Here is a 9,854-nt window from a genome sequence, read left to right on the forward strand (position 1 = left end):
AGGCGGGGGGTCCAGCAGCCACGCTGTGAGTGGGTTACATGGCCTCTTGTTCCTCCTGGGCCAGACGCCTACTCCCCACACGCGCGGCCGCCTGTGTGCACACGCGCCGTGTGGGACTGACGTCGTGGCACGTACCTGGTTCTGGAGCTGCGAGGAGGCCATGGGGCAAGAGGCAAGGCCGCGGGTCAGAGGTCAAAGGAGAAAGGATCCGAGGTTAATGGACAGGGCCGGTCGCCACTCAGGAGTGTCAGTGGCCAAGGCGGAGGGGTGGGAGCGTGCAGGGAGTGAGCGGGACATGGTCAGAGTTGAGCCCGGGTGCCATCGCACCCCAATCCTGTCCTCGCCTCAAAGACGGGGAAACCAAGGCTCAAAAGTAGAGTTTCGACCCTTGTCTCTTGCTTCTGTTGGGGCAACACTGCTTTGGTCATGGGGACACTGGGGCTCCTGCCTGTCCTCAGGCCCCTGGAAGGACTTCTATTCGAGGACACAGCGGCCCACGCTCAGGGGTGTGGCTGGGGGTGGCCCCAGGGCCCAGGACAGGCAGGGCCTGCAGCCCCAGGAAGCGTGCCTAGGGGACACTCGCCTCCTGCCACCCGGAGAGAGGGGCACTGATGCCCCTTTCTTTCCCAGCCTCTGAGGGCGTGTGGACGTGGGGCACCGGGCAGGCCTCAGCCGCGGTGTCCACCCACACCTCGAGGAGGGGGCCCACTGGGGCAAGTGGCCGGGGAGTGACAGGGGCCCTGCTAGGGGCTGACGGGCCTGCGCTGAGCGTGCAGCCCTCGCCCCAAGGCCAGGCTGCGGGGGCTGCCCCTCTATTTCCTTCTGTTCACCCGGGACCCTGTCTGGGGCCCTGAGCTGGCTGAGGAGTCAGGCGCCACATGGGCTCTCAGTTACCCAGCCTGGGACCGAGGGCTTATTTCAGGGATGGAGGTCCAGGCCACCTCCCACTTCTGGCCCAGCAGGTCCCCTACTGACCACCCTCTCTGCGAGGGGAGGAGCCCTCCGTAGCCTAGCCTCAGATTCCCCCCAGTCGGTAAAGCGTTGATCATGATTAGTGGGTTATTTTGGAGCCACATGTGGGGGCCCCTTGGCTGGCTGGCGCCTCGATGGTGCCCTGCCTGTCCCCAACCCCCGCGTGGGCTCCAGCCAGACCTCGGGCCCCACATGAGGACCAGAAGTCCTGTGTGTTCGTACCTTGCTCATGGACTTCTGCAGGCAGAGGGGAGCCGGGTGCGGGCGGCGGGGGAGAGAGAGAGGGTTAGACAGGAGAACACTGCACGTCCGCAGGGGTGGGGGTCACAGGGTCACTGAGAGGGAGCTGGGGGGTCGTGTGCGCCAGGGGCCTGCACCCCGCTTACCTTCCTCCTGGGCTTCCTCTGAGGCGGGAGTGGCAGGGAGCAGGAGGGAGAGAGGGAACAAGGACAGTCGTTAGAGGAGGGCATTGGGGTGGCTGATACAGGAGGCTGGCACCCTGAGAAAGGGCAGCGGGCACTCCAAGCTGGAGCAGGGAAAACTCCAGTCCTGCACTGCTGGCCCTCAGCAGCCCACCCCCATAACGCAGCGACACTTCGGGGGGCCCGCTCAGAGGCCTGGAGTCTGAGCCCTGCCTCTGCGGTGCCACCCCCTCCTAGACGCTGGGGGACCCTGAGCCCCTCAGCCCTTCCCCGGGGCCTGCTGCCTGCCTTAGCACGGAGGTCTCTGTGCATGGGACAGTCTGGCTGTCTTGTTCTGAGGGTGCTGGAAATGACGGCCAGACAAGAGCCACATGCTGTAAGAGAATGCCAACCCCCAGGAGGATGTCCGAGTGGGCCGGGGGCCTCTGAGTGCCCGAAGGCAATGGCGATGCTGTGAGGGTCTTGGAGGAAACGTACGCGAGGGACCCTGCCCACCGGCCACGCTGCCTCCCCCAGGAAAGGGGTGGCTCCCCAGGACCACATTTCCCCCACTCAGGAGCCTTTCCATCTTTTCAGCAGAAAAAGAAATACTTGCTCACGTTGTTAGGGGAGCCAAATGTTTTCAAAATATTTTCAAAACATAGCACCCAGAACGCCTTGCAGGAGAGTCCTGCCTGGTGAGGGTGCGTGAAAGCGCTCCTAAGGTTGAGCGGGTGCCAGGGGGTTGGGAGGACCTCCCATCTGAGCCTGAGAACCGCCTCTCCACACCGTTCCCAGGTGCGCTGCCCGGGCACGACCGGGAGGTTCCCACAGACACCAGGCGGGCCTGAGGGGGGGGCTCCGGATTACGCCTGAAGGTTACATACTGAGGATGCGGAAGATGCTGAGAGAGGCAGAGACATAGAGACAGAGGCGGGGAGAGAGAGAGGGGGAGAGAGAGGAGACAGAAAGACAGAGACAGCCTCGGAGATGTGGAGGGGCAGAGAGAGGGAGGGAGAGAGAGAGAGAGAGAGAGAGGGAGGGAGGGAGAGAGAGAGAGGGAGGGAGGGAGAGAGGAAAGACAGAAAGACAGAAAGAGACAGAGACAGCCTCGGAGATGTGGAGGGGCAGGCAGGGCCTGCACAACCAGAGACTTGATATTAATGAGGGTCAGTCTGAATGACCAAATCCAAGCTAACTGCACCACCATGGACACGGTGAGGATGGAGGATTAATGAGTGATTAATGAGTCTTTGTCTATTAGTTGATTAAAGAGATGAGAGGTTAGCGATGATGGCAAATGGAAATTAATTGTGGGGAAGGTAGACGGTTAACTGCTGAGCTTGAGTAGGCCCCAAGAAGCCCTGTGGGGCTGAGGGTGAGGGCAGAGCAGGACAGGAAGGGTCGAGGTTCGGGTGGGGGCGCCAGGCGCTGCCCCAGTTACCTTCCTCCTCGTACTGTTCTGTAATGGGTAGAAGAAAGGAGAGGAACGTGTTAGCAGGGCAGCCCAGAGCCGGCCTGGAAGAGGAGAGCCGGGGTCCTGTGCGCCCCGGGGGGCCCGGGGGGCCTCAGGCCCAAAGGAAGCTGCCTGGTGCCAGAGGAGGAAGAGGCTCTGGGGTGATGGCAGCTTTGGGGGGCAGGTCTGTCTTACTGGGGGAGCATGGCAGACAGTGGCCAGGCCTGGAGGCTGCCCAGGACAACCTTACAGTGCAGGCTGGCTGGAGCGCAGGGCAGGGCTCACATGTGACCACATCTCAGGGAAGAAGAGGCCTGAGGTGCAGGGGTGAGAGTGAGGCGCCCACTGAACGGGGCAAACCTAGGCTTCCACCAGGGGTCCCCAAGGAGAGAGGTGCAGTCAGTCGCCGGTCCATCGCTTCCCCAAGGGGCCATGCAGAGAGAGAAGTAGCTTTGACACTTACCCTCCACCTGTTCACTGTGTGTGGGGTCGGGGGGAGAGAGAGAGAGAGAGAGAGGAGAGAGGGGATGAGGGGCTTTCGCTCAGCTCAGCGGGTTCTCACAAACACCAACAGGTCCTCAGCCTCTGGACACAGCCAGGGGTCCCGAGGCGGGTGGGGTGGCTACTCAGATGCTACTCACACTTCCTCGTCAGACATGGTGTGGGCTGTTTCTGTAGCGGGCGGGGAGACCAAGACCAGAGTTAGGTGCTGGAACGGGTGGGGTGTGGGCGTGTGAGAGGACATGTCCCCGGCCTGGTGTGGGCCCACTCCTGCAGCGTGGCCTCTCATGAGGCTCCTCACTTCTTCCAACGGACCCGGGCCCCACACCCCCTTCCTGTTCCGGCTCCAGCCTGAAGTGTGCAGTCCCGGCTGGGACGCTGGAAGTCGTGGCGTCCACCCTCCACCCCAGGACAGACATGCCCTGTGCAGCATGCCCGAGGAGGCCCGAACAGGCTGCTCTGGACACTGCAGCCGTCTTGCTGACGCCGATTCAATCCTGCCCTTGGGCTGAGGTGGGGGCTCCCTGGGAGCTCCTAGGTTGCAGAGCCCAGCTCCCTGAGGGGGGCGTACAGGACCCTTCATGGTCTTTGCACCCCGCCATCCCCACGGGAAGCCCTCTTCCTGATGTGAGCTCAAAGCTCCCCTCTCTGACCGATGCTTTCCGTCCAGGACCATATTTTCTTACGGGTGGCCCAGGGCCCCCTGTGTGTCCCCAGAACCCTCTAGGGACCCCTATTCCAAAACCACAAGTGTGTACAAGCTCTTCACCTTGTCTTTCTCTCGCCCACCCAGGCAGCAGACTTGAGCCTCAAGCTCACGGGGACGGGTGAGGGCTATTTCCCCGTGTGTTCTCCCCTCGCATGTGAGCTTCAAAACCGAGGGGACGACCCCAACCCCCAGCCCACGCCCCCCTCTCCCGCCTGCTTTCCCTGCTCCTTGGGTGCTTTTGAATTTGTCAATGTCTCTGTGCCCCGGCCTGGCTGCACGTGTCCAGGTGCGGCCGGCGCTGGGCCAGCACACTGGAGGACCGTCTTCCGGTGAGCTGGCCCACCATACACGCCTGAGGCAGCCCCGGGCCTGGGAACGTTCCGAGCAGCTGCAGCAGAACATTGGCCGGGGTTTTAAACAACCGAGTTTATGACAACACATTACAGCTCACTTGAAGACAATAGTTATGGCCCCCCCAGGGAGCTTTGTATAAGAAAAACACAAGTTCATCATCTAAAAATGCATGCACGTCGCATTGCTAAGGTGGGAGCAGTTTTCCGAAGCCTCGGTCAAGAATGTTAATTTTCCCAGAGCAATTTCAGCTCCATGCAAAATTAACGAGCAGATCTCTGCTAACCCCTCCAGGAAGTCAGGCAGCCCTTCCCATCCCAAAGTTTCCTCCCCCAAGCTACAGCCTCCTGCCTTGCGCACAGCTGGGGTCTCACTGCTCCCCTGGCCGCACGGCCCCTGCCTCCTTGCCTCCTCCAGGGCCACTCTCTGGAAGGTGGGGGGAGGGTCAGCGAGAGCCCGAGACTCGCCCTGCTGTGCCCACCTCTCACCCTGGCAGTGCCCGACACCTGTCAGCCTCCTCAAGAGGGGACAGTCATGGCCCGTGCCCAGGGAGGGGTTATTTTTAAGGAGCCAGTGGCAGCTGAGGTGTCCAGAAATAGGTGCCCAAATCAGCCAAGACTCCTCTGCTCAGAAACACAAGACGGTGGGGGACGCGGGGGCAGCTGTGAGGGCAGCTGTCGGCTCAGGTCTTGGCCTGGGCCAGGCCGCCCCCCCTCCAAGTCCCCTTCCAGGTCTCCCAGGCCGGCCTGAGTCTGAGGGCACCCAGGACAGCTACTGAACTCTAGGCAGGGTTCCCCTAGGGGCCCCTTTCCATAGGAAGCAGCAAAGTCCTACCCTCCAGGTGGGGAAACTGAGGCCTCTCCAGGCTGCTGCCCCTCTGCCCAGTGAAGCCCAGAGGGTGACCTCATGGGCTGCCCCATCGGGGAGGGGCCGAGGGTGGGGTGTGCTTGGGGGCAGGGGATGGTGTTCTGACAGCTGAGAAGGAAACCAGTTGTCCATATAATGTCCTGCCCTCAGAGGGGCGAGGGTGAAAATAACCTCTGAGGTCAGTGTTCCTTGGGGGACACACACCCTCCTTCCCAGATGACAAGACGTGCTGGGGCCTGGGGAGGCAGGCCCTGCCACTCATTCGCTGTGCGCCCCTGACCATGTCCCATCTGACGGTGGCTGCTTGCCCGTCTGTCTCCTCCCAGGATGGCCAAAAGGGGGTAAAGGCGCCAACAGTGCGGGAGCCTGGCCTGGGTGACGTCAGGGGGGACAGCTGAGTCCTGATCCGATGGGGACACCGGGAAGGGTAGAAGGAGTGCCGGGCCAAGGAGCCTGGGAGGGGCTCTCAGAAATGATGCCTCTGCCACCTCGGGCAGAGGTGGGACGTGTCTTCTGGGCAAGCAGGACAGAGGTCCAGCTGCACACTCCTGCCGCTGTCCTCCCCAGCTCAGGCTCTGTCCACTCCTGTGCTAGCCACTCTGCTCTGGGGTGACGGAGACAAGCCCCTGCCTTAGTTGTCAATGGCGATGGCCATTTGGGCCCCAGAGGCCCCGGCTCCTGGGAGGAGCTGGCGGTGCCCTACTCTGAGCGGAGCCCATGGGAAGGCCGGGATGGGCCGGGGCTTGGCAGCCCCGCTGCGGCAGGCGGCCCTCGGAGCTCCGGGCAGCGCCCTTCCTGGCCGTGTGGTCTCCAAACGCCCACCTCTCCTTGGCTTATCTGGGCTCCCCGCCTCCCTCCTTCTCGGGCCTCCGTGCCCTGTGTTCTGGTGCGGCGTGGCCGCTCCGGCACTGCTCCGAGAGCTCAGCACAGGAGGCTAGCCCCCGAGCCCTTTCGGATCCCAGGGCACTGAGCCGCTGGGAGGCAGGGCATCCTGGCACCTCAGCATCCCGGGACCCCAGCATGTGCATCAAACGCCGGGCAGGCCTCGGCCAGCCCCAGGCCAGCTGCTCTCGGCCATACCCACCTGTGGCCGAGTCTGGAAGAAGGGCTGGAGCTCCCTGTGGACAGGACCGTCTCAGGCAGTGCCCGCACGGCCTCACGCCCTCATGTTATAGTGACACTTGATCTTTTCCCAGCAGTGATTGGCCAGGGGCTGGGTGGCCGGGGCGCGTGGGGCGGGCGGGAAGGGGCTGTGCCCACGAGGGCCCCTTACCAAGTATAGGAATAGCTGAGGAGGAGGCCCGAGGAGGTGAGGACGGGGACGTGTCTGCAGAAGGAGGCAAGGGCCACCCTCCTCCCCCAGGAAGTGTCAGCTTCTATTTTTACTCCCCCGACAGCAGGCACATTCTTGATGGCTGAGGAGGGTGCAGGAAGGTGTTGGGCGGCCCCAAGGACCCAGCAAAGGTTCTCCTTGGGAAAGGCTGGTGTGGGGGTCCCCAGAGCTGGGGCCCCAAATTTTGCAGCCCAGCTGCCTCCTCCATCCAAGGTGACGGTGGCAGTGCACTTTGCCCAGGAAAGGGGTCTGCACAGCCAGGTTGCATCACACATCGCCCCCCGCCTGCCCTGCCTTCCCCATCAGAGGAAGTGGCCGGGGCCCAGAAAACTCCGTGGAATGGAGGACTCTGTCGTCGGCCAGGCCCCCATCATGCCCGAGCCACACTTCGTGGCCAGACCTGGTCCTCTCAGTAGATGACACTGGGGCACGCAGGGTAAATGGGCAAAAGAAATAAGGCCACCTGCAGGAGGCTGGCATGTCCCCAGGAGCTGGTGTCAGGGACCACCACTATGCCGTCAGCCTGAAGCTCTCTGTTTGGGGGCCCAGGCCCTGCAGGCCTCTCTCCCACAGGCCGGGCTCCGTGTGCCACTCACAGTGGGCTTGGCCAGTGCCCATGGGATTTGACTTTTCTTTCCTCAGGACTCCAGGCGGCACCGTCCAGCCGGCAGACATCTCGCTCGGGCCTCCAGTGGTCCCCACGTTCGCCAGTGAGGCCATGAGGTCCCATGAGGTCCCATGAGGCCCTGCCTTTCGGGTTAGGGAAACTGAGGCACCAAGTGGGGTGGTAGCAGCCTGACACCTCCTTCCAGATGCCCCTGGGCACAGGCAAGGGGCCAGCCGGTCACGGATGGTGGGGTCCATGGCATGACCTGATCCACAGCCACAGCTAGCGGGCTGGCGCCCAGGACAGGGTGGGTCCCAGGAGATGCTGACGAGGTCCCTGCTGTCTGTAGGCTCAGGGCCAGGGACGTCAGGAGGAGACTCACGCCCCGGCCCCAGCTCCACCCGCTCCGTGCCCACTCTGGGTTCTCAGAGGCTTTTAGAAGACTTTCGTGGGGACCTCATCCAATCCCTATAAGTTGGAGATAAGGCCACGGGTTCCCTAGACGGGCAAGGATGTGCCCACGGTCACACAGCAAGGGGGGTGCAGATGGAAACCTTCCTCAGCCCACCTCCCCCAGCGCCTGGCAGTGGGAAGCCCCCGAGACCAGAGCCGCTGGGGACGTTGAGTCCCCACTGGTCAGAAGCTTGAATTTCCCCAGCCTGATGCCTTCTCCTTCACCTGTTCAGGTCTTGGATGGGCCAGGGTTTGGCGGGCCACACACAGCCCTGACCCTTGGCCAACTCAGGCCCACATTCTGCCCGGTGGGCTCACTGTGGAGCCCCTGAGTGGCTCCTGGGCTGCCCTGGCCCAATCTCCCCCTCCGTGGTGGTGCTAAGGCTGGCACCTCTCGCTCGGCCAGCAGAGACCTGAGGACCCCCCACCACCACCACCAAACACACAGATGCAGGTACACACATGGGGACAGCGTATCAGGGAGCAGCTGGCCTCGTCTGCAGGCTATGCTGGGGCTTGGCCTGGGAAGCACCCAGCTCTGCTCAGACTGTGGAGGCCTCGCTCCCAGGAGCTGCTGGCTGCACCTCGCCTCCGGCCCAGGGTGGTCTTAGGAACTGCGCCTGCCACAGGGCCTGCCGTGGCCCCTGCAGTGGCCCTGCTCAGCCAGCAGAGGAGAGTGCCTACCCACTCAATGGCCTTGGTCTCTGGCAGGTGCTGTCCCATGAGCGGGCCGAGCCAGAGAGAGGCGTTGAGGTCAGAGGGACGGGGCAGGTTTTATTTTGGGTATCGGTGGCCTCCCCTCAGGGCGCCAGGCCCACGTACAGCAGGACAGCACTCGCGGGCACTGCTGGATGGGCCGCCGGCCGCCGAGGGCCTGCACAGGTAATCTACACCCCATCCACCGGCCTGGCCAGGCTGGGGTAGGAGGAGGGGGGCAGCAGGGGACTTGCCTGGGGTCTGGAGGGGGACTGGACTGGAGACCTGGGGTGGAGGCAGGGGACGGGGTGGCCCAGTCAGGTGTGGTGGACGCTGGTCTGAACCCCAAGAAGAGTTTAAGGGCTGTGTGCGGCCTGGGCCCGGGGCAGTGCAGGGGGGACTTCCACAGTCAGCAAGGCTGGCGCAGCCAGGGAGGGGCAGCCCCCAGGAGGCTTGGCTCCAGCTGTCCTTCGGGTCGACCCCCACAATGGTGAAGGGAGGCAGGGGTCCTTCGATCTGGCCCTGGTCCCCAGTGCGCATGGCTGGAGGTGGTGGGGCCCAAGGGACCTTGAATGTCTCCTGGGAGGGAGCCCTGAGCTGAGCTGGGCCCCGCCTGGTGCCAGCTGGAGCTCCAGTCTGCCCAGCCCCATGGCCCAGCTCTGCCAGGCTCCAGGTAGCAGCTGCTGACACAGCACTGTCCCAGCCCCACGGGGCTACCGCCCCACACACCCTGGTTGCTTCTGCGAGGCCTGTAGGTCACAGTTCCTCTGTCTCCTGTGTGTGGGGCTCTGGTTCCCGGAGCAGGGGAGCGGGGGCTGTCGGGTCAGGCCTCCCAGGCAGGAGGTCAGATAGTGGGGTCAGTACCCCGGCAAAGTGCCCCTTGGGCAGGGTTCCCTCTGAGCCTCTCAGCCTCTATGGTGGGCAGGCACTGGCCCCCAGGTCCTGAGTCACTGTAGCAGTGGGCATTAGTGGTACCCAGAGAAGAGAGCACACGGGTCCTCGTCCCCAAGGCTGGACTTGGTGTGGACGGTCCCTAGAGGGGCTAGGGGGTCACTGGTGGCTGCCTCCCTGGCACCATCCACCCCACTGCCTCTCACCTCTTGGGTTGTCCACTCTGGTGCTGGCCGATTGCCCAGCCATGGACCTTGAGACTGCCTCCTCCTGATGCCCACAGATAACGTCCCATCCAGCTGTGGGAAGGGAGAGAGTGCCACGTCCCTTGGATCCCGCCTCAGAGGTGGGCCAGAGTGAGGAGAGGTGGCCGTGACCTTTTTGAGTTTTAATACTTCTGAATGATCATGTTTACTCTGTCTTTTGGGAGGTTGGCAGAAATTGACCACAAAGAGTTTAGAAAACGGAGGCTCTGAGCAGAGCCAGGCAGGCCTAGAACATATCCATCCATCCATCCATCCATCCATCCCTCCATCCATCCATCCATCCATTCACCATCCATCCATCCATGCACCCATCATCCATCCATCTGTCCATCCATCATCCATCCATCCATC

The 9,854-nt window shown here is 63.0% G+C and overlaps 2 protein-coding genes across 12 annotated transcripts in view; one reads left to right on the forward strand and one right to left on the reverse strand.

Moving 5' to 3' along the window:
- TNNT3 (troponin T3, fast skeletal type) overlaps positions 1-6,420 on the reverse strand; it is a 17,242-nt gene extending 10,822 nt beyond the window's left edge. For 4 of the 11 annotated variants that reach the window (XM_019667369.1, XM_019667368.1, XM_019667365.1 and 1 more), the window contains exons 1-7: positions 6,342-6,420; positions 3,471-3,501; positions 3,293-3,306; positions 2,818-2,835; positions 1,359-1,376; positions 1,195-1,209; positions 136-147 (exon numbers count right to left, since the gene is read on the reverse strand). In XM_019667369.1, the coding sequence (XP_019522914.1) occupies positions 136-147; positions 1,195-1,209; positions 1,359-1,376; positions 2,818-2,835; positions 3,293-3,306; positions 3,471-3,487 (94 nt within the window). In that variant the 5' untranslated portion in view covers positions 3,488-3,501; positions 6,342-6,420. The remainder of the gene's footprint in view (positions 1-135; positions 148-1,194; positions 1,210-1,358; positions 1,377-2,817; positions 2,836-3,292; positions 3,307-3,470; positions 3,502-6,341) is intronic. The other 7 variants (XM_019667372.1, XM_019667371.1, XM_019667366.1 and 4 more) reach the window with 3 other exon arrangements.
- Positions 6,421-8,450: 2,030 nt separating this feature from the next.
- PRR33 (proline rich 33) overlaps positions 8,451-9,854 on the forward strand; it is a 5,140-nt gene continuing 3,736 nt past the window's right edge. Inside the window, exon 1 of the mRNA XM_019667319.1 lies at positions 8,451-8,532. The gene's annotated coding sequence lies outside the window, so the exon portion shown is untranslated. The remainder of the gene's footprint in view (positions 8,533-9,854) is intronic.

Source organism: Hipposideros armiger, unplaced genomic scaffold, assembly GCF_001890085.2.
Source record: "Hipposideros armiger isolate ML-2016 unplaced genomic scaffold, ASM189008v1 scaffold_494, whole genome shotgun sequence".
Classification (NCBI taxonomy): Eukaryota; Metazoa; Chordata; class Mammalia; order Chiroptera; family Hipposideridae; genus Hipposideros; species Hipposideros armiger.